A 26,894-nucleotide genomic window follows, 5' to 3' on the forward strand; every position below is an offset into this window, starting at 1 on the left:
GAGTGACCTACGATTGGTGGTTGTGGGTTGACTAGGTTGTGGCAGTGTGGTTCGAGGTTAAGAGCTTCGAAGTGAGGGAGAAAGAGAAGTTGAGGGGAAAATAGGAAGGATAAGGGATTTTGGCCGTTAGATTTGTATCAATGGAAGAGATCCATCGGTCCGAAGGATCTCCACAAAATTGATCCGAAGAGGATCTAAATTCGTATTTATAATAGTTTAAGCCCATATGACATTCATAGAGAGATAACGAGAGAAAATGATAGAACAGTCAAATTCTAACTATTTATAATGACTTAAAGCCTATATTGAATTCATCATTGACCTAGGCCTAATTAATAAAAATATATCATTGATCAAGTCCAAAACAAAAATATGTCATTGACATATGGCTTAATAGTAAAGCTTTTAGTGACTTTTGGCTAAATTACCTTTGGGAAATCATGATCTTAATTTATAAATTAATGACTGAAATCTTCAATTGTAACGTAAAGCAGAATCAATACATTTACAGAGATAATCTTTCAACATTAAAAGCAGTGACTAATCGAAACACAACGGTTTTTGTTAAAAACAAAATGAAACGAAAAGCAATACAAAAAAGATGCTTACAGAAGATGAAGACCAAGCTATTCTCAAACAAGACAGCAAAAGTAAATTAAATTGATTGCATTACCGATTCGATGTTGTGCCGTCTTCCCTTACGGAATTGCACCAGAGAGGAGCTTTGTGTTGCCATGGTTCTTCCAAGACTTTTGACCGTCCCATGGGAAAGAATACATGGATGAAGTAGCTGAGCATTTTCAGTAGGTAGAATCATGACCAGGACTATCTGCATGCATGTCCATCGAGGTATCATTGGAACTCGGAGGATTAGCATCCCGGTTTGGGTGGAGAAAGCTAGGTTCATTGTTTCGGGCTCCATTTCCAGATGGCAGACCTGAGCCTGGGTAATGTCCATCTTGAGAAATGTGATAGTGCTGAAGACTTTGGCGAACAGGGCTTGACAGAGCATTTGAGAAGACTGAATTCTTAGATTGATGATTGCACTGCTCAGAACGAATTCCCTGCGCAGTATTTGTTGGACCAGATGACCCAGAAGTAACTGGGAAACCTGAGCTTGAGAAATGCACAGTGGGCTGATGTTGGAGTGGCAATCTTGGGGACATTGATGGCTCCTCTCCACAACAGTCCAACTCATTCTGCATGGAGATAAGAAAGATATTTGTAAGCTGTATAAAAGAGGTCTAAATTAGAATTTTCAAGATTGTAACAGCACGCTCGTTTTATTTCTTTATTACAGAACGAACATGCATCTATAAGCAAAAGAAATAAACTTATCGGTACGAAACCAAGGTAAAGAAACATTCCTCTATGATTGGTGATGGCAAAAACCACCTAGGAAAACCAGACTCTTAGGGCCGGTTTCATTTTGGTTTTGATTTTAGTTTTTACTTTTGTGCTTGAGATATGGAGGAAGTAGTAGAAAGGAGAGATGAAGAAGAGTGGAGGAATGTATATTTTTGTTTCTTATACATTTCTCTACATCTCTCCCACCATCATTCCTCCACCCTTCATCACCCATCCTTCCTCCTTTATATTTTCCCCATATCTCAAGCACAAAATGTGAAAACTAAAAACCAAATGGTTACCAAACGATCCCTTAGTTTCTAGTTAATAAAGGGTATAAAAGTATTCCCTTGAAAAAAATAGAACCACATAACTGCGCAATGTTTAAAGGTTTGAAAGTTAAATTCTGGATTCAGGCCCAATTCCACAGCGTATGCAAACCATAAAATTAATCCCTTCTGTTGGGCGAAAAAAGAAGATTGGAATTCTTCAACTGGGAAAAATATGGAAATAAACCCTCACAAAAGTCCATGTAACACGTAATTAACATGAGATTCAACTTCAAGTAATGCATTAGAAACGTGTTACATGAGGAATGGATAGAATGTATAGAAGAGAGGAAGTGGCATCATCCAAATAAGCTGCAAATTAAAGTTTAAAATATAATAACCCATCAAAAGTCAGAATGTTTGACACAAAGGGTGAGTGCTTAATGGACTCTACCAAAATATTAACCCCGTCACTGATATAGACCATCTCTGAAAGAAAGGCACACTTAAGTTTGAGAGAACCATTTTGTTTTACACAAACTTTGAGTGCCAAAGGAGTGACTTCATGTGTCTGAGTGCAACATCAATGTTTTTTTGTGTACTCTGGATGGGTTACCACACAATGAAACAAACAATCCAAGATGGAATAATAGATCCTTTATGAAAATAAACAAACAAAATAGTAAACAAACCTGAAGATAATTGACTATATCGACTGTTGTAACTTCTTGCTGTCTACAGATCCACTGATAAATTTTATCCTGAAAAGACATTTGACACGGTTTCATCAATGAAATGTAGATAACAGATATGCAGTCCACCTTTAAAGAAATTTTAGATAATAATCGGGCATTTATGTGTGTAAAAAAATTAAACAAGAATAGGCAGGTATATTACGAAAACTTGTAAACCAATTGCACCATTGGCTAGCAGCGACAAAAAGTGCATTAAATTTTGAACAAGGAAGCATAAAGCAGCATGAGAGACCCCGCACCTTCAATCAACTAAAAGAAAACGATATACTTAACAAAATTTTAAATTCAGAAAAAAGCCACAGACCACCCCGGCTGGTTTAGCCAGTTCACAAGAACCCTGAACATCGCAGGAAGAAAATGTGAAAAGGCAAAACCGTGTACCAAAAAGATGGCTATGGGAGAAAGGAAGAAGGAACCCACAAAGCTCTTACTCCAAAAATAATGGAGTCTAATTCCTCAGAGAGTAGAGACTCGCACCGTCATTTGCAAGAGCGGCAAATCAATCAGTTGGAGAAAGGAAATGGTACATATGTTTGTGTAACGAGCATTGAATTCCAAAACCAATCATTCAGAAACATATCCCACTCAAAAGATTTATACCAAAAAACATCCAGCAGCAAGAATCATGCAAATTTACTGATTGTAAATCCGACTAACGTGTTCTCTGAGAGTAAAGGAATTATATTTTATTCCACATAGCGATACAAATTATTCAAGTTATCTTATGTATAGGGTTTATTAAGATGCAAATATAACATCCAATTAAAACCGAAAATTCCACTCACAATTGATATTCCCCACCAATTTATCTCAGCACTTTCGACAAGTTTAACATTGATATTCATTACAATTCCCACAGATACTGAAAAGTTGGTGTCTTTCTCATCCAGCCTTATTGGCAATGGCATGACATGCTCACTCAAAACTACCATTCACCCAATTCACAATCAAACAAAATTAACCAAAATTTATCTGAAACCCCAATTTCTATCAATAATCGGAAACAAAAAAAAAAAATTGTGACTTTGGTTTGATCATGATGAAGAATCAAAAATCCAATGAGGGAATGGACGATTAGATAAAAAATCAACAAATAAAGGAGGGAGGGAGAGAGAGAACATACAAGGGCGTGGCGTTCACCGGCCTGAAAGGAGAGTTTTTGGTGGTTCATGGCCTGAGTGTAGAGCTGAGAGAGGGAATTAGCGGCGCTGCAGAAGGAGGTATACATGCTTCGATCCACCTCGTCGAGGCTGGAGGCTATCGACTTCCTCTTCTTCCCCATGGCAGGCAGATTCTCTCTCTTTAACAATCTCCTCCTTCTACTGATATGATATTATCAGAAGAAACCAAGTTGTGGGTTTTGCGTGCGAGGCCAAACTGCTGCTCTGAAAATCGAAAACGATCGATTGGGAGAAGAAGAAGATGAGTGAATCGAGTTTATATGTAAATTTGGGATTTTGGGGGAATTGGGGGAATCGGATGGAAATCCAAGTGGGGTGTGGGTGTCTTTTGGTTTGGGCCTTTTTTTTTTTTTTTTTTTTTTTGGTTTTTTGGTTTCCTTTTGCAACAATTACCATGTCGACATGGAGCACAAGAGGGTTTCAGAAGGGGGAGAGGGAAAAGGACACATGCTTAGTATCGTGGCCAATGGCGATTCGTCCCACGTGAACGTTGCTTCCACATCCCAACAGTTACGTGACCTCTAATCTTAGTTTATCCCTATTTCTTCTTCTTGTCTTCTTCTAAATCCACGATTTATAAGAGGTTTCGTAAGGTTTTGTTGAATTGCAAGGAATCATTCTCGTTGGTCGAAATTGGACCAATAATTAGTCAATTTGTAAAGTCTTTGAACAATAACTTTTGTAAGAGATATGTCGTTAAGTTGGATGAGACTTGAGAGTATTTATTTTGTGGGAAAAGCGCATGTAAATTGGTAAATTGAGAAATCGAATTAAATCGATTTTCTTAATCTAGGCCTTGAAAATTCGGTCCAAACCCAACCGGACCAAGTTGGTTTGATTTTCTTATTGAGGGTAAACTAGGCCAACTGGACTATGTCCACCCTTACTTCATGCACTTAGTCTCGAGTTTAATTTGTTTCTCAACAAATTATTGTTTATGGTTGTCGCATTCAATTTAAATGCTTAAACAATAAGTCGAAGGGATTATGTACTAGAGAGAATGTAATATGAAAGGTTAAATCACGAGATGTTTCTTTCATACACATCCTAAATGTTCATAAGCATAGGAATGCTAGCTAGGCTTGACAATCCTCAAAGATCAGTACCTACTGTGTTTTCTCGCTTGAGAGAATGATTGGTCATTAGGTCATTAGTGTGAAGGATATCGAGACAAATATGTAGATGTACAATAGAGTGAGTTCATTCAAAACAATCAAACGAGAATTCTTCTATAGAAGTTTTTACTTATATGTCAAATAAGAAAATTTGAAGTTGCAATAAACAATTGTTTTATAGAAGTTTTTGCTTATATGTCAAATAAGAAAATTTGAAGTTGCAATAAACAATTGTTTTATTGCTACGTCTTTGATCATTTAATGATGCATCATGACCCTTTGGTTTTTTCCATGCACCATTCGGGTCTTGGACTTATTCATAGAGGCATGTGAGTGTATGACAAGAAATTTCTACGTTCAATAAGAAGAAGAATACTCTAAAATATGTTTTTCTTCTGGCTAAAGTATTGAATATAGTTAAGAGAGAGTTCTATATTATATTCAAATGAATCATATGAACTTAGGAATTCGCATTAGGGGCCCCATGTCCTAATAATGTAATAAAAAGTATTGAGCTAAAGAAGAACCGTATTGTATTGTAATTCCAACTAAATTGGTATTCCGTCTCTCCTATTTAATTAGCCATGGCGTAATATTAGTTGTCACTCATGGCTTGTTGAACCCCTAAGGATTAACCACAATTAATCTTACTTAAATGGAGAATTAAAGGAGGGGTTTTATTTTCAAGAAAAAATTATTATTATTATCAAGGGGTTGCGGAGGGTTTGAAACAATTACACTAAATTTGGAGAGGAGTTTCGTACTCGGAACGCATAACTAGAAACTCAATACCCTATCAACTAGTATATTGGACCACATGCAAAATATATTTTTAATTCACAATCGATTTGTAAGAGTTATAACCTCTCATTGCCTAGTTAGTTAGAACTTAATGGATTGATATACTTCAGCTTTGAAAAAAAAAAAAAAAAACTTAAGAAGATGATGAGATCAATTAAGTTTGTTAATTGAGTAGGTTTAGACTAATTATGCCAACATAGGACACCGTATTCGACTAAAATAAGTTTCGGTTTTGGTTTGTAGAGACCCATTCGGTTTCTAAACTATGTTGTGCATAACTACTTGAATGAAAGAGACCAAAAGGCCCAAGGAACCTATAAGGTCAGTTTTAGGGGTTTATTGGATAGGGTTTCACACTTGCGACTCATCTATATGTGGTACTTCATAGCTTCATCCAACCTAGAGGTTTTGTGGATCGGAAAGCAAAGGATGGGGAGCAACCGTTCTCCTCGTCTCTACAAAATTCAACCACCATATAGAGAGTGCTAACAGTCATCTCACTCCACGGTTATCTCATCTTCTTGCCAACTCAAGCTCGGCGAAGAGAATTACAGGTCATCTCTGTTGGTGCCTTTCATATTAATTATCCCTAGGTTTTTAAGAAAAAAGTGAGTTATAAAGTGCCTTATTACTGTCCTTTTTTCTCAATGTTAGCCAATTTGCGCACTTTTGACATTTTTTAGTATAAATTGGCTTTCCGGAGGAGTTTTGAGGCAACACTAGCTGTAGAAGGAAGCTAATAGGTTCGTGGATGGCAAATTCAATACCAAATTAGATTGCACATTGTGTGGCTCGCCAAGCTTCCCCTCCCCGTAGTGTAAAAATATCAATGTACTCAAAAAAAAAAAAAAATGCTGAATATTATTGTGCTTGTTGCAGGATAATTATGGTGGTCCACTAATTGGTGTAACCGCTTGGCCATAATTCCTTAAAATTGAATACGCCATTTATTGATTACTCAATTGATTCTCCATATTCAATTAGGGATATTGTGTAATTTGTCAGGGTAGTCAAATCACTATATAAGGGTGGCTATACCTCACGTTTTAAAATACGATTCTCTAATAAGAATTCCCTCATTCTCTCTCAAATTGTTTTTCCTCTACAACAGTTTCCAATTTTCATAATTTTCTATGAAGGCCAATTGTTCCAGTTTTGCACGTTAATACCTCAAAATTTGCATTCCTGTTGGAACTGCGCATTTGTGGGATAATGAAGATTTGGAGATTGTCCTGATTTTTCTGGAGATGAGCGATACATGCTGAGAAATCTATGACAGACATCTACAAGTTTTCAATTTTTTAGAAATTTTCAAAAGGTGGAATGTCCCCAAATCAGGTGTGCAGATGACGTGTTCCCCAAGCCAAGAAGAATTTGTTACTAGTTTGTTTCCATTATTGTTTAGGTCTTTTTTTGTTTTAGGTAAGTTTTATCAGACTTTCTAGGGTTTTTATAATATAAATATGGGGTGTCCTAAACTCTCCATACCATACACCACCACCTTATGCCCAATTCCGTTCGAGTTAGATAGAGAGCTTGGGACGTACCTCACCATGGATTCCAGATTCTATTATGTGTAACTAAGATTTTTTTTAAAGTTTATGATGAAGTCATGATATGAATATTTGCAAAGTACCTTTTTAATTATTATTTGATTACATGTTATGTTAAATTCTTAATCTTCGTTTGAATACAAATTTTGGTTTCAAATGATATTATGACTGGCCATCATGATGAAGTTTTGTTGTCAGATATTTAGATAAACTTAAGCGGTATGACCAATCAATTACATTTATTAGATCTAAGATTAAGGGGAGTAGACAAACTATTGAGGATGACCAATCAAGCTAGTCCTACAATTGGTTAACATAATTCTTTTATACTTAATAAGTTTTTACGTGTTTAATTGTATGCCTAACCAATAGAATTTTGTGACAAGTCTAAGCGATGTCATCTTCAAGGATTGGTAAACAAAGCTAGGAGGGTAAGTTTTTGTCCATAGGCGGCAAGGTTCAGCTAGTTCGGTTAGATTTTACAGAGTGTTTATACACGATTTTTTTTAATCAATCAGTATTATGTCATGACTCGTGAACGTAATTTAGCATTTTGGGACTACTCGAAACATAAAATTCAATCATTTGAAGTTGAAAAAGGTATTAAAATGACTTAATTAATACATAATTAATAATATGCAGAAACTGCACCACTTTGTTTGTTAAGACAAAGAAGGGTTTATATATATATAAAAAAAAAATCTCTTAAATTGACATCCCACCTCATTTTAGTCTCTCAAATTCAAATCAGCCAATGTAGTTCTTGAATTTTATTACAACACATTAATGTATTCATTTAATCTTTTTATTTGTCATATTCATTCTCTCTAGATTGGGTCAAAAATTTTGTTTAGTAAACTCACGTGTCACGCGTGTGAGTTAGAACTCTCATAATACAATAACACATGAATTATACAAAAAATAACAGTTTAAAAATAACAAAAGAACAATGTGTCAAAATAGTGGTGAGTTAGTTTCCAAAAAAAAAAAGGTGGTGAGTTTTTCAAACATCTTGACTACATTCAAGCTTGCAGGCTACTTCGTCAATGACTCTATCCGAATTAGCTTGACAAGAAAAATTGGGGATTATGGTGACATACAAATGTCACGAAGAACCTTTTACTTCTTTTTACATTAGTGTAGTTGTGATCGACAAACTTCGCATCTCTTTTCAGCAGTATGTGGTCAAACTCCTCGACGTAAACATGGTTATTTATGTTCTTCACGTCGTTGCAGGCGGAAGATGCAACTTTTGTGCTCACCTTCTTCAACGTTTTTCTTGATTGGAGCTAGGATTCGATCTTAGGGATTAAGACGTTACGAGAGATGCGTCACCTGAATGAACTCATCTGGATCAAACTCCTCTTGCGTTGGGGTTGGGGCGGGAGAGATTGAGATGACAGAGCTCTTTCGCGTGACGGAACTGATGTCCACGGGTTCAATGTGCAGTGGGAATGGGATTATCGGGGAGGTCTATAAGTTTGTCAAAAGATGTGAAGATGCGTTCATGGTCTATTGGTACGTCAGCTTTTTCTCATTGGAAGGCATTGTCGAGGAGCCTCTGTGGGTGAGATTTACGGCAACTAGGATTCTCTCCCTCTTATTTCTATCATTTTTCCTCCTCTTGTTTCACACATTGTTTTTTATCTTATTCTCTTTACAAAAAAAATCAATATAAAATGTTAACGTAGCTTAACCATAACCGTTCAGGTAGGAGGGAAGGAAAAAGAAAAGAGATTAATAGGGAAGAGAATCATCTTCTGATTTACAAAACGACATCCCCCGTTGTATTTAATGTTCAACATGCAAGGGCTAAGTGTAGGCAAAAACGCTATGGTCTTGTCATCTAAGCTCGCTATAATACATGTGGTGTCCTCTGTGAAACTGGTGAAATTTGGTTACCACAATCGCTTGACCCTAAACTCCCAACTCTTTACGCAATCCCATTCCCTCACTTAACTTGCAACCATTAACACACAGAAGATGTTCAATTTTTAAGGAAAATAATGAAATTTGAATCCAACAAGCTAAATTGTTTAAGAATGATTTGTCTTACCAAATTAGGTTTTAATTTTTATGCCTTAACATTTCAGAAATTGATGTCTAAATTGTCAACCAAAAAATTTGGTGTTCAGGTGGCACCTACAAAATCAATTAGCAAAATACACACAATTAGTAATTGCAAAGCATAAATAAACATTAACATTCGTGTTCCACTGAGCTTACACACACACTCTCTCTCTCTCTCTCTCTCCAAATCTGAGGGACTCGACTGGGTTGCTAAAACACAGAAACCTATCCCATAACCGTATTAAACATCAAGCATCCAAACGAATACGCATCGCTCTCCCCGATCAAAATCCCAACTTTCTTTTCCATTGCAATTCCACAAGTACGTTTCTTGTTTCTGAACTGCTCGCTTACTTTTCCATGGCTTTTTTTTTTTTTTTTTTCTGCTACTGTGTCTCTGTGATCGATGGCTTTTGCGACCAGATCTGCTGAATTGGGCTCAGTTTTTTCTTGGGATTTCTGGGATCTGATTGGAGGTTAGATCTGTCTTGGAATTTGATTGATTTTTGTGTGTTTGATCTGGAATGTCAGTGGGGTCTGTATGTGGTTGGTTAGCAACTTTGTTGTGGATTTGGATCAATGTCAGTTCTTTGTGTGCATTTGTGTTTTTGAAAAAATTGGCTTTACCCAAAAGAATTGATGCATTCTGTTTTGAAAAGTCCTGGTAATTCCATAGTTCAGTGAATTGTGAGTCAAAATGGTTTTCAGTTTCTTTCTCTTCCCCTCTCTCTCCCACTGAATTGTTGCACTAGCTGATAAGGAAATGAGGAAAATGTTAATGCACAAGATGATTTGACTGTATTTTCGAATCCGGGCACGAAAAGCAGCAGCACCCATCGCTGTTTTTCCATTGAATTACTTAACTGCTCAGTCAGTTTTCACTCAAGGAGATGTGGGCAATATCTGATCGAATTACCGACTCCTTATCTTTGTGATCAGATTTTTAGTCTTTTTGCAGGGTGGACAGTGTTATTTTATTAGTTTGGAGCTTTTATACAAGAATGATTGTGATTTGAAGTTATAGTTGTTTTATGAAATTCATATGTATAATGGAATATATTGTTTATTTTTTAACTATTTTTTTAAAGAATCATGGCATCAATGTGTTGAATCATACTTGAGGTTTAAACAGTCTTAATTTATTGCAGAATTTCAGTTTTCTTATTTGTTTCAGTTTTCTCTTTTTAAAGTTTTTGGTTCCGAAAGCAGGTGAAACTGTCCGGCTTCATATGGATGTATATGGATGCCTTTCTGGAGGCTGAGAGGTAAAGACTCTACAGTGGCTGGTTGAGCGGAGGAGATAACAAAATGGCTCCCATAGCAAAGCTGATAAGAAGGCGGCAGATGCAGCCGCATGGATGTTCAATGTCGTAACTTCCGTTGGGATCATAATTGTCAATAAAGCTCTAATGGCTACATATGGCTTCAGTTTTGGTAAATTATTCTTCTTTCTTTTTAATGATTGATTTGCTTTGAATCAGGTTGTTTCTGATATGAGTTCAGACCTTTCTTGCACTTCTTCTGCAAACTTTATCAAAATTAGTTAGAAAATGAATACGGCATTATAAGTGACATACATGTTATCATGGCTTTTCTCGTTGCACAAATAGGTGGCAATTGGTTGTTTTTCTGTTTACTTGTTTAGAGGAGATATGAATCTAGAAAATTTACATAGCCATAAGCATGCTATTTATAACTTGTATTTATACACTTCTAAATTGAAACAATTTGCAGCTACAACATTAACTGGTTTGCATTTTGCTACGACAACTTTGATGACGGTTGTTCTAAGGTGGCTGGGATACATTCAACCGTCGCATCTACCTGTCTCTGAGCTTCTAAAATTTATGGTCTTTGCTAACTTCTCTATTGTTGGAATGAATGTGAGTCTAATGTGGAACTCAGTGGGATTTTATCAGGTATAGCTAGGGTTTTAAAGCACTTTGGGTTTAGCTACTGAATACTGCAATATATTTGGGAGTTACATTTTCTCTAATATAATTGACAGATAGCAAAGCTGAGCATGATCCCCGTGTCATGTTTACTGGAAGTTGTTCTTGACAAGATTCGTTACTCAAGAGACACAAAGTTGAGCATAGGAATTGTTCTCTTGGGAGTTGGTGTTTGCACTGTCACTGATGTGAGTGTCAATGCCAAGGGCTTCATTGCTGCCTTTATAGCTGTATGGAGCACTGCACTACAACAATATGTAAGTTATCCATTCCTCAGCACATTGAAGAGAGGGAATAAATCCTCATCAATGGGTCTCCCCGAGCTGCAATTTTGTCAAGCTCTTAAATTTTCATATTGGCTTTACCTAAAAGTTAAATATCAAATCTTTAATTGCAGTATGTGCACTTTCTTCAACGGAAATATTCACTCGGTTCTTTCAGTCTGTTGGGACATACTGCTCCAGCCCAGGCTGGATCTCTTCTGTTACTCGGCCCCTTCCTTGACTATTGGTTGACAAACAAGAGAGTTGATGCCTATGATTATAACTTTGGATCTCTGGTAAGTGTGAACACTATAGGATAGGTCCTTAATGTAAAACAACATCATTCTCATGCTAATAATTCACTCTTCTTATGTGAATGATTTTAAGTACTGGGTAGTGCTTTAATATCTATTTTTACATCTGAAATTGAGCATCGAGCTGTACATTCGTATTAGTAGTGTTACCCTGTTTTCTTCTGTACCTCAGTCATGCTCGGAATATGTGAGTTTGTGACAAGAAGCTTGAAAAACTTTTAGCACGTGATATTGTTAATATAGAGCTTTGCCTGTACAATTTCAAAGTGATTAGCGTCTTCATTTCCCTTTGAGTTTTATGATGTTTTGATTTTACTGAAATGTCATTCACAATTCTCTCTGAACCCTTTTGTCCGCAGATGTTTATAATTCTTTCATGCACAATCGCAGTAGGCACCAATCTCAGCCAGTTCATCTGTATTGGAAGATTTACCGCTGTGTCCTTCCAAGTACTGGGGCATATGAAAACAATTCTTGTTTTGATCATGGGATTCTTTTTCTTTGGGAAGGAGGGTCTGAATCTGCATGTTGTTTTGGGAATGATCATAGCTGTGGTTGGGATGATTTGGTATGGAAATGCCTCGTCTAAGCCCGGTGGAAAGGAGCGTTGGAGCCACTCTCTCCCTACAAGCAGGCAACAAAAACACGGTGGTTTTCCTGAATCTACTGAACATGACGGAAAAGTTTAAATTCGTTCAGTTTAAGTAGAAATGGCTGATTTCAGGAAATTCTTAAATGATTTGAGGTTACAAACCAAAAATTTTCTGATGATTTAGCCTCCGAATTTCGATTTCTTGCCCTGCTATTCAGTCCCTTTGGAGGAATGGATACATCAAGATAGGGAAAACTCTTTACCAATTTCAATTTTTTTGGTTTACATCATCAAAATCATAGTAATTTTTTTTTTTCCTTTTTTTTGGGTTGAGCTCTTGTATTTTTCAGCTTTCTTTTGAATCAAAAGTTATCTTGAGAGCGTATCGGAGTTTTGTTTAACTCTTAACTGTCATTAACTGTAACTTTTCGGACTATGGTTGCTTAAGAGCCTACGGACGTGCTTAAGAGCTAATCGGAAGTAGCCTCTAATTATTATTAAGGGCGGAGCACCGGCTACTTCTTGTGGCAGCGGCTTTAAAAAGTAGCATCCGAGCTGCTTCTGAAATTCCTTTCCACACCGTAAACCCTAACGCAGCTTGGTGGCCAGCGGGGAGTTGCCTTTCCACACAGTAAAACCTAACGCGGCTTAATGGCCACCGGAAAGCAACTTCCGATCAGCTCTTTTCAACGATAGTAATCTCTCTAGGGAACTAACATTGTAAAATACACTTCCACAGAATAATAATACAATTATTTTCGAAAGTGGCATTAATTAAGAGCATTCAGGGTTTAGGAGTGTGCGAGGTCGTGTGTGTTCAAATCCTCCTCCCGTAGTTTAGACGAGTTAGTATAGATTATCCTATCATTTGTAATTATTGTTTTAATCAACTCGCCCGACGCTCGAAATTAAAAATTTAACATGAAGACTTGGACAACAATGGAACACAGGAGAGGGCTCAAGTCAGCTTCCGTCTCAACTCTTATTTACCCAAATCTCTTTCCACAAGGGATCTTAACGTCTCTTCGGAAAAGAATTTTTTGACAATACCTTTACATCCACAAGAACAAAATGAATATCTACTTACCTGCAAACTCATATCTCTTTCAAGGCAACAAAGATGCAAGTATCTATTGTGTGAGTCTCCACGTGAAAAAAATTATACACCGGAAGAAGATGATCGATATCATAAGGAAATACTACAACCCAATTCCTTTGCGGCAGCATCAAGAAATTTAATCTGCATTCCAGTCGCAAGTCGGCTATGAGCTTCCCATGTCAAGCACTTTTCTACATCACCTTGCCAGTCAATGACATCTAAGTTAAAATACTTATAGGACGGACCATGGATGCCATCTATCTCCACCGGATTAGGGTTAGGTCTAATTGAACTGGCTAGCAGGATATCGCGAAGAACTGATGTGCTCAGAGCACGCACATGTGCACTGGGATGAGAAAGGCATCGGATGGTAGCTGGCAGACGACACTGCATTCATTGGAGCAGATATATCACATAACTAGCCATTTCTCTTAAACGCTAAAATGAAATAAAGCAGTTTCTTCTTTCTTACTGAACTGTCCTAGGATCGTATCAGCAATTGTATCAATTAAGGATGGCTATTTACCTTTAGCAGGTTTGAAAGGCCATCTGCGACCGCTAGCCCAGATTCTCCCCACTCTAGCATAGGCTGAATTGCTCTAGCTGTAGCTTCCAGTAGCTGCCAATTTATACACAGATTGATGCATTAACACATTGAAGGTCAACGAAATTGAAAATTTATATTTATATGTACTCATGCTATGCTATACGAAAAAAAGTTTGTAAGGTAGCAACAGAGATATAATTGTAAATGAGGATAAAAAATGGTTTGAGTAACAATATTAGGGAAGATGAAATAATGAATGACGATAGTGATATTAGAGGGGGAAAAAGGGGAATCAAATTAACCCCAAGTAAAGCTAAATGTAAAAGAAAAAAAATAAAGATGATCCAGTAATGTGCCATATCTACGTGGTACAAAAAAGTGATTTGATTCTAGCATGAAGCCCAAAGAGTTGAGGGCTGCCCAACATTGAAACGGATAGAAATGGGCAAAGACATAATTATCAACGATGAAAATGAGATTAGATGGGAGCAAAAGGTGAAAGAAATTCACTTGCCAACCCTGATTTCTTTGGATAGAGATTCACCAAGTTTAGATTATAAATTTGTTTCTATTTTAATGTTTTGAGCCTTCGGCAATCTTATGTGTATTACTTATTACGAATAGACAATTCAAAAAGCTTATATGAAATAGGGACACTAGTTGAGGATGGTTTATGTTTTGAAATGGAAGTATGGCAGATCACAAAGTTGACTGCCTGGTGGTGTAATCCACCTTCAGTCCAGACATAGACGGTCGACGGTGTTCATACAGTTGCTAAAAAGAGAAAAAGATACTAACATTCATGTCTCAGCTTAGTTAACAAAAGTCATAGGCCACAAACATTAACGTAGTTGCGTGTTTACCTCCAGTTGGGGCAAGGTGCAAGCTTCTCCATCAACAAGCATCCCATCGGTGGCACGCAAAAGTAGATCTGAGGCACTTGACAAAATTACCAATGACTCTGGGCTATCATGAATTCTCATCAACTCCACAATCAATTTCACAATTCGCTGGTTGATTCTCCACATCTTCTGACCTTGATCATCATCTTTGGCAATCCAAGGTTGCAGTTCCCTCTCCGCCTGACATGAGTACAAGGTCATGAAACCAACTAAACCAATGACACAATTTAATAACGCTAAAATAACAAAGCCAATGTTTCGGGCACCATCCAAGAAACAACTCTTCCAAAATCAGGTATTGAAAACGAGTTAAGAGGAAACAATATTTTTGGATTTGTTACTTTGCAATAAAAGATCTAATTTTTCAGTATATATCAATGAAGCCCTACATGGTATCGCCTGAAAAAATAAAAAAATAAAAAAATCATGTAGTGTTCAAGCGAGACAAAATTCAGACCTGAAGAACAACTGCTGTGGCTGCTTTTTTTGGTGTTGCTGAGACAACATTGCATAATGCATCAACAACCTAAAGATTTAAAAATGACTTGTCAAGCATTATACATAATGGAAAAAGGGCAACAATATCTCAAATAAAGTGCAGTGCAAATGTATCCAATGAAATCGCTGTTCCAGAGCAGTATATAGAAACGCGAAACCTGCTAATAAATTAATAATATTGGAAAAGACTGCCATGACAGTGATGCAAAGTGACACAAGAAATATAATATTACCTGCCGCCATCCTTGTTGAGCAGAAGTGCTTTCTGCAGAAGGTTGGGTTTCAGGAGCTGCAATTAACTTGTACCACAACAGTGAGACAACTGAGAAACACAGCTCTTGTTTCTCTGTGAGTACTGATCTAAGAAGAACCTGTGCACTGCAACTAAATCCTATATGCCTGTCCTTAGTAAGAAAGTTGGCCAAATCCGAAGCATCTAATGGGAAACTTGCAACACCTTTACCGATGGTATTTCCAGACCCCTCATTTGAACATGATGCAATATCAGATTTGCGTTTAGATTCTGAATGTGAAGAATCCTCACATTGCAAGGCAGATGGCTGACCTACATTAGAGCATCTACTGTTTCCGCCTTGACTGAATTTTCTGCCTTCAAAACACTCAAAGGAATCCCTCCAAATTGGAACTTGCATTAAGTGTGCTTCCAATGGTTCAGCCTTGTTAACTATAGATGCAACAGCCTTGCTGTGGAAATCAATAAGGTTGTATAGTGATGATGCCCTGGAGCAAATTTCACTGTCCCACTTACAGCGCATCAAGACAGACAGCGCATGCATGCAAGCTTTTGACCATCTAAATAACTCAGAAACATGAGCGGCAACCATAGCTGCTGCAACTATCTCATTTGAACTGTAACTCCATGAAGTGCCAATAGTAGATGGCTTCAGCCAAAAAAGTGCCTCCAAGATCGATAATATTCTGCGTGTGTGACAAACTGCTGAGTCTACACTACTTTGAAACTCATTAGTGCATACATTTACTTTGGCAGGCTTCGCTACATTTTTTCCATTTTTAGAGTGAGCATGATTAGTCCCCTTTGAAATCAAAGGGAACAACTGAAGCTCACATGCAAGAGCACAAACAGCAGCCAGAACATAAGAATCAAATGCTGCTACTGGCCCTTGTTTTTTGGTCTTTTTAGTTCTGTCTCTCTGCTTATCAGACATCTTTTCTGATTCTTCAATGCTCTCATCTGGTGGGAAACTTTCATCAACTCTTGCTTTCTTGCTACCATTGGACTGTGCTTCATGACTGACACATACGGTTAACACAACAAAAAGTAAACGTGAAGCAAGCTCTACTGAGGCACATGATTCTAAGAATAGTGAATGAACCATTGTACGCAGCTCTGCCACAGCCAGGTTTTTTGAGGCCGACCCCAAGCCAAAAAGGTACCTTGTTTTCCGGTTTTGCTCTCTAGAGGACTCAGACGGAAATGTTCTCTGAAGAATCGCTTCAACAGTGGCAACAAATATCTTCATAAGACATGCCTCAGAAGGACTTCCACGAGGAAGATACTCCAAGACCTTAAGGAGGGGTATATACAGATTCCATGATAAAATAGGAGGTTGTAATGGAGTGGCAACAATAATCTCAGGAAGGTCAACTGCAGAGGAACTTAAAGGAATGAGGCCATAGGCAGCTTCCCATATGGTACAAATTCGCCATTCAACCTCAGGCCCATGGGCACAAAGCATAGAAGCAATCCCTTGGGCAGTAGCTTCAATTGTTGCTTCCGCCGCAGGAAGTTCAATCTGATCAATAATTTTTTGGAGGTAGTATTTAGGTTCAATTAGTACTTATTCGTGGACAAAAATTATGATTAAACAGTGCCAAAAAAAAGAAACGAGATCAAAGTGCATTTTAGCAGCTGAAGCATAAAAACCTGAAATACTAAAAGTTATTAACGGGTACCTGTTTCTTGTAGCTTGAGATGTAACCACCCAAGGGCTCATGCTGAACGTCAACTCCATCAACTTGTCTTAATGGAGGGAAAAGCAATGCAGGCTGTGAGAGTATTCGGAAAAGTAAAGCTGCTGCAGCATCAGCTGCTATACCTGCTCTCATGGACATTGCAGTCCCAATTGCCCGCAAGAAATGCAAATGCATCCAGTTCCTAGGAAGCTACATGAACAAAAGAAAAAAAAAAGAGCACGATTAAAGTGCTGCATCAATCAGTTTTCAGAGACGCTACAAATCAAATATTTTCCACTAAAGGAGCACGAGAGAGAGGGATGGCTTATGGGAACTTTCAGCTTATTAGTGGACTGCTGTTCTAGAAGCTTGGGTATAATTACATTTGTCTACACAACATGGCATACATTAAAAGATTAAAAATTAATTACTGTGTGCAATCAACTGTATAGGTTACACAAGTACATAGACCTGGCTCTTGAAGTATGAAAATTGATAAAGAGTACTATCAGACAACATAGTAATGGAATGGTTTCCCCCTATTTTCTGCCTTTAAGCATCAGCATCAATCAAAATAATATGCTCTAACTTGATTAGGTTTCCAACAGTCAATACATATGCTCAGAGGGCACACACTAGATCTTGCTTCTGCAGCATCTACCAGTTAACAGGAAGGATGCCCTTGGCATCATGACTTTGCAGAATGTTTCTGATGGTGATAGTCTGGGTAATTTAGATGTCAATAAGCTTGAAAAAGTTTGTTTCTTTATCAGAGCTTAAAAAAAAATGTTTTTTTTTTTTTTTTACACGTGCATAAAAATGACACACCAGTTGATTTTAGAAGTTTCAACCAAATCAGTAAGGCTCAATTTTCAGAATGTTGCAAGAAGCAAAAGACTATGGTATATGTATAGTGGAATGGAGATTACTTCATAGAATGTACTCAAGAAGATACCACTGAAAAAAATTTCAAATAAAATAAGTAACTATTATGATACTCCTCTCCAAGTTAATGCAAGTAGAGAGTTATATCTGAGATGAGAAAACCATTTTAAAAGATATTCTTGCAGATCAAACATTTACCAATCCATTCTAAAGCAGGCAATACATGAGATGCCAAAAAAAAAATTGTGGCCAGAAAGATGAAGTAATACGTCTTCAAATCAAGCTTGATATTGATCACCAGCATAGCATCAGATTATATTAAATATTTGCAATCACTAGTGTCCAGCTTACCCTTATGCCAGATGCATAATCCTCGGCAGCACGAAGGAGTTCCACTAACTGTACAGCTGCATCAAGTGCATCAGGAGCCCAGGATGGTGGTGCTTCTAGAAGACCAAGAAGAAGTCTTTGAGTGGCACTTGGAGTAGCAATGGCATAATACCTATTGCATCATTTAAGAAATTGATAAATATCAGGAAAACTCAGTCAGGTATACAGAATAACAAAGATTTATTTCCTTTTGTAGTGGCTCGGGAGAGGGAAGTTTGAAGATTTACCTATGAAATAAGCGTGCATATGGCTCAAGAGCTGGTAGCCCTGCCACTAGATGTTCATCCAAAGCTGTAGTTGGAGGAGGAAGAAGAAGTGCAGGGACGGCAACTGCTGTCAAAGTAGCAGTCTCATAGCGAGCAACTTCCTCGTCGCAAACACTTAATATAACTCCAGCACCGTTTGCAACAGCCCACCTTGGAGTTGATGGCATGAGCTGCGGATGTTTTCCAGATCCACGAGAAGAAGCTAAGAGAGGAGAAAACAGAAAACAGAAAAAGAAAAAGAAAATCATTCATCATGAATTCTATATAAGATAAATACATAAGATTTTTAGGATATTTTTATGCTATTTTCCTTTACATTCCACCTGAATGTTATACATAAACTGCCGTACAGTCAGATTCTATGTTACATGTTAACTGATGCTTGCAGAAAAAAATTCATTTTATGCATGACGCTAAAAAATAATCTAATAAATACACAGCAGCAACATTGCATTCTATACTAGTGAAGGAATTTTTAACTAACCAGTTGATGGCGGCTTGAGCTCTCCAGCAGCATATTTTCCCATAACCCCGCTGCACCTGTAAAGCATACATAGGTTTTTAAATTACATGAGATTGAATAAGAAGAGAGCAAGATGAAATGATTTGCTTAACATTTGACAGCATTTAAACTTTCATTTGAAGTTGTGAACAATGAGTAACATGAAACTGCTATTGGACTAATGAAGAATTTATCTCCAACATAAAACATATTTACATAAATAGTGGACCACAAGGAATATTCCAGCCTCCTTCAGAGCTTAATCTTCTACGAGTCTACCCTTATATCATTTACATGCACAAAAACTAAATTAAGAAAAACAATAATTAAGAATGGAATACAGAAATATAGGGTATCAAAACAGACTTCCCTCTCCTGTTGTCATATTTTTCCTTTTATTTCAGGAATCAAATCGGATGTACTCATCACTTGATATGTTTGTTTTATAACAAGACTTTCCATATCATATGATTTTCTTCGTGTTCATGAGTTGATATTACATTTCATCACATTGCAGAGAGTGCCTACAGTTGGCCATGCTTAGTAATAGTAGCAATAGCATGGTTGCCCAATACTTCACCATTATCTTGTGACATCATCGCTACACTCATTGCTCTTAATTATTTAAATCGAGTGGTGCATGAGTTGAGTACTACAAAGACATGTGAGAGGGATTTGCAAATCCCTCTTGCATACCTTTGTAATGCCCATGTTGTGCATTTCTAATCCCTCCTATCTAACTTCTTCTGATCCATGTCTTCGTTGGCCAAAATCCCTTGGAATTTAAAAAGTCCCTCACCCAAACATACCCTTAGTGAAAGTGATAAAAGCGCATGGTTCATGTTTGAACAGTAGATGCAATGCTAAGACAACAATAACAGAGGTTCACATGATGAACTTACTGAATGAATAAAACATTAAATCTCATAATTGCCCTGAACCGTAATAACCCATTTCCTTTCTGTAAATTGTACTTGTCTAAAAAAACCTTTATGAGACCAGTGTGAAGATTAAAGTCCAGAGCTAGAACCTAAAACATTCAAATTAAAGCTACAAAATATATTTCATATTGTTGTCAGGCAGTCATTAGTGTTGTTCTACCTAAGTTAGAAAATCAAATTAAGAGAATTTGGAAGCTTAAGAATCTAACTTTTCTATAACAAAGTTATCTATTTAAGAAAGTCCTGGAGGGATGAGAACAACCCAGGACCATGAAATTTGCTACAAACACCCACCAAACCACGGGAAAGAAAATGATTTTGAATAGTTGACGTGTTTACTATGATACTATCTCATTGGTCAATATATCATTTGGACAATAAAAAACACTTTCGGATGAACTGCTGCTTAATAGTCAACATGTACAAACAAAGCTCTGTAGTTTACTGTTTTACTTTTGATTGGAGTGGGTCCCGGTTTGAACATATGCATGTGACTTGAAATCAAAACCACGATGTTTATGACTTTCAACAAAAATAACAACAGACACTCAACCAAACTGTGCACTCACCAGCGGAAGTAATCACTTCTGATGCCAAGAGGTGCAGCAAGTAATATATCAGTAATCCAAGGAGACAAAGGCCTTATGGGTTTCTTCTCTTGTTGTACCAAAGGTATACGGCTGGATTCACCATCAACAGAGTCACTTGTTGTGGCATGGCTTCCACTACTGCTTCTTTCTGTTTCACTATTCTGTTGTTCCACCTTGTATATGGGCCGATTGTAATGAGTTAAAATGCGCAAAATCTCCCCGCATGCCAAAGCCCACTGCTCAGAATACTCTTTCTGTGAAAAACGGGAAGACACAAATAAGTAAATAAATAATACTTTTGAATTTTCTGCTACATAGAAAACATTCCTGTTTTGGTAAAGAATAAGCAAGACAGAAACTTCTGTTGAAATGAAACTTAAGTGCGAGATACAGTTCATCAAGAAAGAGACAGTCTCAGTATTAGATTGAACTAAAAAATGAAAATTGCAAATGGCAAGATTAATTTGATATGTTATCACCTCACTGCTTGGGCAGACTAATGATATGAACGAAGCAAACGGAGGGCTACTGCTCTTATACGCCAGGGTACCATCAATGATGCATGAAATAATTGGAAGGATAACAGCATGCCCATGCTCAGGGTGATGAAGGACAAACATGGCTGGAATATGTCCAAGTAGAAAAAGCAGTCATTACTCAACCATGAGATGACATAATATAAGCTGCAAGGTCTAATCAATCAGATATTAATTAACAAGGTAAAGTATGAATACCTAGAACATCATCAAAGAGACGCTTCACCTCTGATGGATAACGGTTGCGGATCAGCTGTCAGCATACAACATATTAGTACAAACATCAGATATAGACATTTGAACTATACAAGCAAGGTGAACTGCACAAAGACAATGCTCATGACATAAACTCAAAGAGCTTACCTCGGCAATATCCTCAGGAAACTGTTCTGATGTAAACTGTCCAAAGTAGTCCACATACGCAGTAATTTGTGCCTACGGGAAGGAAAAAGCGAAAAGGAAATATTTATTTCAGTTCTTGTTGTGGAGGTTTAGAGGCAGAAAATAGCAACAAAAAATAAGTCTCTGAAAAAGAAAGAAATTGATCTTTTCCAATCGCTGATTAGTTTTAATTAGCAATACAATTACAGACACTCGCAGATATAATATAATTATGCACAAGATTAGGAATTATATTTGCATTCACCTTCCGTCGTAGGGCGTCCTGCGGGGGCGGCCCAAACAAGGAGGAGAACTGCAGCCGATCAAACCATCTTTCGGATGTAGCAGCCATAGAAGCTTAATCTCCCAGATAACCCTTAATCCAGCGCCAAAACGGCGACTTTGCAACCACAACAAAACAACACACAAGAAATTCCACAAAGCTTTCCCTTCCACCCGCTACCAATCAAGAATCAAAAGTTTGTAGTTTAACATCCGAGCATAAAATTACTTCACCAATCTCCCACAATTAAACAAGAAAGCTGGTGCAACCCAAATAATTAATTTGAAAAAAAGTGGGCAATCCAACCCTCTGTTCTTCACAAATCCAAGTCTGTGCCTTCACAAAATCTTCAAAACTTTTAAATCTTGATAACTTGATGCCAAATTACCGCAATCTGATTGCTGTGAAAGCAGTGTACAACATATAAATTTACAAGGAAAAAAAAAACAAATTCCAAAATTTCCAATCATTCAGATGAATAATTAAAATAATCAGAAAAATTAGTGAAAAAAAATGAACAAGACCCATGTGAGTAGTTATGAACTAGCACCTAAAAATTCAACTGATGAGCTAATTTCCTTCTCAAAATCTGGCAAATGATTGACAAATATCAAATTAAAGAAAATGGGTAGCTTCACAATCATATCTTTTTTCAATTTAAATGCAAAGAAACACACATCACAAAATTCAGAAAATCAAATAAATAACATGCCATGAACTGTAAAATTCCGAAACTTCCCATAAAAAATTTGAAATAAAACAAATACCTGGGGCTTCTCTGAGAGCTTTTTCTTTGAAATGTTTCGGATCTTAATGCTGGAAAATGTTCACTGTAAAATCAGCTTCGTCATTCATTTTCCTTTTATCTTTCTTTATAGTTGGAATATTTTTAAGATGCTGAGAGAGGAGAGAGAGAGAGAGGAGATCTTTACAAGGCCTTAGGCTTGCCCTCTAGATTTGTGCATACGTGGCAATGATATTTTCCTCTCGCTAGGATGGCCGAATGGCACGTCATGTAACACATGCATGGATGTCCATCATGGACACATGACATAGACATACATACAATACATCTTTATATGTCAAATGACGAGGAAAGAGAAACTTCAAACTAGGATAAGCACTGACAAAAAAAAAAAAAAAAACCCTCAACATCATGAAAAATATTAATATAGAAATATACGAATGAGGATTCTCTTCAAATTCTCTTTGTGAGGATCATGGGAATCCTTAAATCATGTATATTCATCGTATATTAGGCGGTCAGAAATCATTTTAAATATTTTTATTTAAAATTAAACATGAACAGTACTTAACGAAAACTGACCGCACGATGTATGATTAATGTACATGATTTGAGGATCTCCAAGATCCTTACAAAGAGGATTTAGAAGGGATCCTCATTCGAAATATATTGTCCCAAAATAATAATATAGAAATGTTTTACATGTGTCCAATCGAGAATTCTTGCTATTTTTTAATGTATGAGCTATCTCACTTCTTATAACATTATCAGTATTACATGAGACGGCATCATACTTTTGGTGCCCAAGTTAAACATTACATCAATATAAAGCCAATGTCCCCAAAGAATGCTTCTGTGAGAGTTCGGACTCATGTTGAGAGTTTCAAACATGTACTCACTTTCCACTAGACCAACCCTTTAAAATTAGATCTATTACTATTTGAATAAACAGGAAGAATATTTTCTATTTGGACTGAATACAAGGGAGAAGACGAAGTAAAAAATTGGTATCGAAACGAGCTACAAGAAATTTGTGTGCATTTAGTATAGAGTAATGTGTTAATTTAGTCATTGAATTATTTCTAGAGTGAAATTAAATTCCTAAACTATTTTTTTTTTTTTCAGAAAATCAATACCTAAATTAATTAAAATCTGCCAATTACATCCTAATAGATTCGAATCTATTATATTCAATTTTTTGTCATTTTAAGTCGCATGAATTGCATGTGATATACTTTAGAAGATTGATGTTAGTTTTTCATGAGTTTTAGGATTTTTTTTTTTTCAAAAAAAGAATGTACAAGAATTAACTTTAGAGGGAAAATTATAACATATTCACAACCACTATGCAATGTTAAAGACTTACAGCCGAGAAAATGATGATATTACCTTCTAAAATGTGTCACGCGCAAGTCATTGGTGGCTTAAGTTAACAAAAAATTAGATAGAATAGCTTTGAATATAATAATAGAGATGAAATTGTCAGGTTTTAATGAATTTAGGAACTTGTTTTACCGAAAAAATAGTCTCTGGCAATACTTTTCACTTTACTAAACCAGTATCGTGACGCCCCTCTTAAGGAGGTAGGGATTAGGCGGCACTTGGTAGCGTCATTATGCGCTTTGCATTTTGAGAGCTTTAGTATCACCGCTCGTCGAGTAAGGCCTTGGGAAACCGGTGGGGCCCTTTACGGACGTCTTCACCCTCCACTTCCTACGCCTAGTGGAAGGAGACCGACTAGCGTTAGGCCACCTAAGGGTTATGCGCCTTGTTGATAAATGCTTTCTATTCTCTCGTTAGTCTGGTGACCTGCTCCAGGAGACCGGCGTGAAGTCAATACCAACTGGCACGTCATGTCACACATGTATGGACCAGGCCAAATGGCACGTCATGTCACACATGCATGGACTAGACTGGAGTGATCTATGAGAGTTATTGGTATTAACTTCAGTTGCCACAAGCTTTGATTCCTTTACACACTTTGTCTTAGTAATCACAGAGCTTGAAGTACTTTTAACAGAACCAATACCACTTTTATCACTATATGGCTTCCCAACACTCAGCAATTTTTCAACATTTTCAGTTACAATAGTCAGTTGAATGACCATGTTGTTAGCTTCATTCAATTTGGTTATCTATGTCAAGTTAGTCTCATGGTACATTACATTATTGACCTTCAATACATGAACTTTATTTATGTCACATCCCAGACCAGCTCCGCCGTAGCACGATATTGTCCACTTTGGGCTCACCATTCCCTCACGATTTTGTTTCTGGGAACTCACGAGCAACTTCCTAGTGGGTTACCCATCCTGGGTTTGCTCTCGCCTAAACTCGCTTAACTTCGAAGTTCTGATGGAATCCGAAGCTAGTGAGTTCCCAAAAACAAAATTGTGAAGGAATGATAAGCCCAGTGTGGACAATATCGTGTTACGGTGGAATCGATCTGGGATGTGATAGAATGGTATCAGAACCACTCTGCCGTTTGGTACGGATATGCCGGTGAGGACACCGGGTTCCTTTGAGTGGGGTGGATTGTAAGATCCTACATCGACCAACGAAAAGGGGGTGATATGCCTTATATGTACATGTTCCCTTCACTATAGCACGATGCCTTTTGGGAACTCACTAGCTTTGGATTCCATCGAAACTCCAAAGTTAAGCGAGTTTGGGCGTGAGCAATCCCAGGTTGGGTGACCGACTGGGAAGTTGCTCGTGAGTTCCCAAAAACAAAATTGTGAAGGAATGGTAAGCCCAAAGCGGACAATATCGTGCTACGGTAGAGTCGAGACTGGGATGTGACAATTTAGCATGTTTTCTTGATATTTCTTTAAGTCTTGAACTTAAGCTTCAAGGGCAGCAACAACTTTATCATTTTCTTCACTGTCATCACAAGCAGAGCCCTTTTCGTTTAGAAACTTAACTTGAGCCCCAAGAGAAACAACATTTTCACCAAGTTCTATTCTGACAAGTCGTAGTGACTTATTTTCTTCTTACAGCTCGTAAACTTTTCAGGACAGCTCAACATTATCCACTTTCGCAACATAAGTCTCATAAAAAAGTGAGTCATGCTTGATACACAAAACATTGTAAGTCACATCCAAATGATCATTCAACACACATTCATCAACACTGAGTTAGCATTCTTCCACCAACAAGAGCAACAATTTGTACTTCATTATCAGATGATTGGTCAGATTGTTGAGTGTTTACACTCATAATCACTTGAATGTTCCGTCTTAGCTTTATCTCCTCTGTAAACTCGTCTTTTAAAGCTATTGGCACATACATCAGCATGATGACCAACTCCACCACAAGTGAAGCACAATCTAGGCTCACTCGAAAATAATGTATCTCTAAGATTGAAAAGTTTTGCTTGCTTCTTGTCAAAAGCCTTTTTTTCTTGTGATTGAAACTTTGAATTTTTCAAAGAGTGACTAGTCATTTTGACATCTCTTCCTTTGTTCTTGAGAGACCTTGTAAATTGTTTGACAAACAAAGCCAAATCTTCTTCAGGAGATAGATCTTTTGATCTTAGATTACCTTTAGCTTTTTGAACCCCTTGGAAAGCAACTTGTTTTTTCTTTTTTAAGTCTACGTCTTCCATATCAAGAGTAAGAGAATCAAGGACAATCAAACCCTGAGCATCCAAGAAGATTTGAAACTTCTCACTCCAAATAGCATAATCTGTTACATCGAATAAGGGAAGAAAGTTAGATGAACCAACAAATCAGTCACGATTCATATTAAGATTCTACCCAATACCAGTAACTCCTAGAGATCACTGTATGTATATCTAGAGCAAGGCTCTGATACCAATTGAACTTTGCACAGTAGACTAGTTAATTGAACTAGTCAACTAGTTACAAGTTAGTCAGTAATATAAAGAATAATTGTAATAACAAATCATAATTGTCCAACACGTCTAACTAATCAAAGTTTGCCCTGATTAGTATCACAACAATAATTCATAAACTTGAACACAATTACATATCAGTTCATTATGCAAACAGCAATGACAAAGCAATTATGAAACAAAGTATGTTGGATTGACTAGTCAAGCTCACCAGTCAACTAAATACAGGTTCGTCAGTTAATTAAATGAAAATCTACGAATCAAACTTAGTTCACTACAAATTACCCTAGTCAACAACAATTCGGTTCATTGCTCATAATATGCAA

At 37.1% G+C, this 26,894-nt stretch overlaps 3 protein-coding genes across 8 annotated transcripts; 1 reads left to right on the forward strand and 2 right to left on the reverse strand.

Moving 5' to 3' along the window:
- Positions 1-446: 446 nt before the first annotated feature.
- Positions 447-3,717, reverse strand: LOC103929073. Of its 2 annotated transcripts, none has more exons than XM_009338219.3 (3): positions 3,495-3,717; positions 2,309-2,377; positions 447-1,199 (listed from the first exon to the last, which is right to left on the reverse strand). In XM_009338219.3, the coding sequence occupies exons 1-3, from the start codon at positions 3,651-3,653 to the stop codon at positions 801-803; spliced, it is 627 nt and encodes a 208-aa protein (XP_009336494.1). In that variant the 5' UTR covers positions 3,654-3,717; the 3' UTR covers positions 447-800. The 2 variants fall into 2 exon arrangements, with proteins under 2 accessions (XP_009336494.1, XP_048436870.1); XM_048580913.1 differs by having other exon boundaries at positions 447-1,229.
- Positions 3,718-9,038: 5,321 nt separating this feature from the next.
- On the forward strand, positions 9,039-12,597 carry LOC103929074 (UDP-rhamnose/UDP-galactose transporter 5). Of its 4 annotated transcripts, XM_048580918.1 has the most exons (7): positions 9,039-9,413; positions 9,515-9,567; positions 10,301-10,525; positions 10,826-11,010; positions 11,100-11,300; positions 11,441-11,602; positions 11,980-12,597. In XM_048580918.1, exons 3-7 carry the CDS (start codon positions 10,450-10,452, stop codon positions 12,307-12,309), a joined length of 954 nt encoding a protein of 317 aa, XP_048436875.1. In that variant the 5' UTR covers positions 9,039-9,413; positions 9,515-9,567; positions 10,301-10,449; the 3' UTR covers positions 12,310-12,597. The 4 variants fall into 4 exon arrangements, with proteins under 4 accessions (XP_048436875.1, XP_048436874.1, XP_009336495.2 ...); XM_048580917.1 differs by lacking the exon at positions 9,515-9,567 and having other exon boundaries at positions 10,266-10,525; XM_009338220.3 differs by lacking the exon at positions 9,515-9,567 and having other exon boundaries at positions 10,282-10,525.
- A 555-nt stretch (positions 12,598-13,152) lies between these two features.
- On the reverse strand, positions 13,153-22,895 carry LOC103929075 (protein GIGANTEA). 2 transcript variants are annotated; one of them, XM_009338221.3, is made up of 16 exons: positions 22,735-22,895; positions 22,274-22,368; positions 21,950-22,143; positions 21,667-21,738; positions 21,502-21,556; positions 21,247-21,389; positions 20,747-21,021; positions 19,219-19,274; positions 18,696-18,936; positions 18,430-18,580; positions 17,194-17,403; positions 15,492-17,033; positions 15,218-15,286; positions 14,722-14,940; positions 13,838-13,930; positions 13,153-13,698 (listed from the first exon to the last, which is right to left on the reverse strand). In XM_009338221.3, exons 3-16 carry the CDS (start codon positions 22,034-22,036, stop codon positions 13,399-13,401), a joined length of 3,513 nt encoding a protein of 1,170 aa, XP_009336496.2. In that variant the 5' UTR covers positions 22,037-22,143; positions 22,274-22,368; positions 22,735-22,895; the 3' UTR covers positions 13,153-13,398. The 2 variants fall into 2 exon arrangements, with proteins under 2 accessions (XP_009336496.2, XP_048436871.1); XM_048580914.1 differs by lacking the exon at positions 22,274-22,368 and having other exon boundaries at positions 22,735-22,890.
- Positions 22,896-26,894: the final 3,999 nt, after the last annotated feature.

The sequence above is a fragment of a genome, unplaced genomic scaffold (assembly GCF_019419815.1).
Source record: "Pyrus x bretschneideri cultivar Hongxiangsu unplaced genomic scaffold, Pyrus_bretschneideri_v1 Contig16, whole genome shotgun sequence".
In the NCBI taxonomy this organism is placed as follows: domain Eukaryota; kingdom Viridiplantae; phylum Streptophyta; class Magnoliopsida; order Rosales; family Rosaceae; genus Pyrus; species Pyrus x bretschneideri.

Coding starts and splice junctions, on each gene's coding strand:
- LOC103929075 (XM_009338221.3), bottom strand. CDS start 22,036: ATGGCTGCTACATCCGAAAGATGGTTTGATCGGCTGCAGTTCTCCTCC. Junction 21,739..21,949: donor AGGACGCCCTACGACGGAAG/GTGAATGCAAAT, acceptor TCCTTCCCGTAG/GCACAAATTACTGCGTATGT. Junction 18,581..18,695: donor TATGCACGCTTATTTCATAG/GTAAATCTTCAA, acceptor ATGATGCAATAG/GTATTATGCCATTGCTACTC.
- LOC103929073 (XM_048580913.1), bottom strand. CDS start 3,653: ATGGGGAAGAAGAGGAAGTCGATAGCCTCCAGCCTCGACGAGGTGGAT. Junction 2,378..3,494: donor CCGGTGAACGCCACGCCCTT/GTATGTTCTCTC, acceptor ATGTCTTTTCAG/GATAAAATTTATCAGTGGAT. Junction 1,230..2,308: donor ATATAGTCAATTATCTTCAG/GTTTGTTTACTA, acceptor TCTTTTATACAG/CTTACAAATATCTTTCTTAT.
- LOC103929074 (XM_048580918.1), top strand. CDS start 10,450: ATGTTCAATGTCGTAACTTCCGTTGGGATCATAATTGTCAATAAAGCT. Junction 11,301..11,440: donor GCACTGCACTACAACAATAT/GTAAGTTATCCA, acceptor CTTTAATTGCAG/TATGTGCACTTTCTTCAACG. Junction 11,603..11,979: donor ATTATAACTTTGGATCTCTG/GTAAGTGTGAAC, acceptor TTTTGTCCGCAG/ATGTTTATAATTCTTTCATG.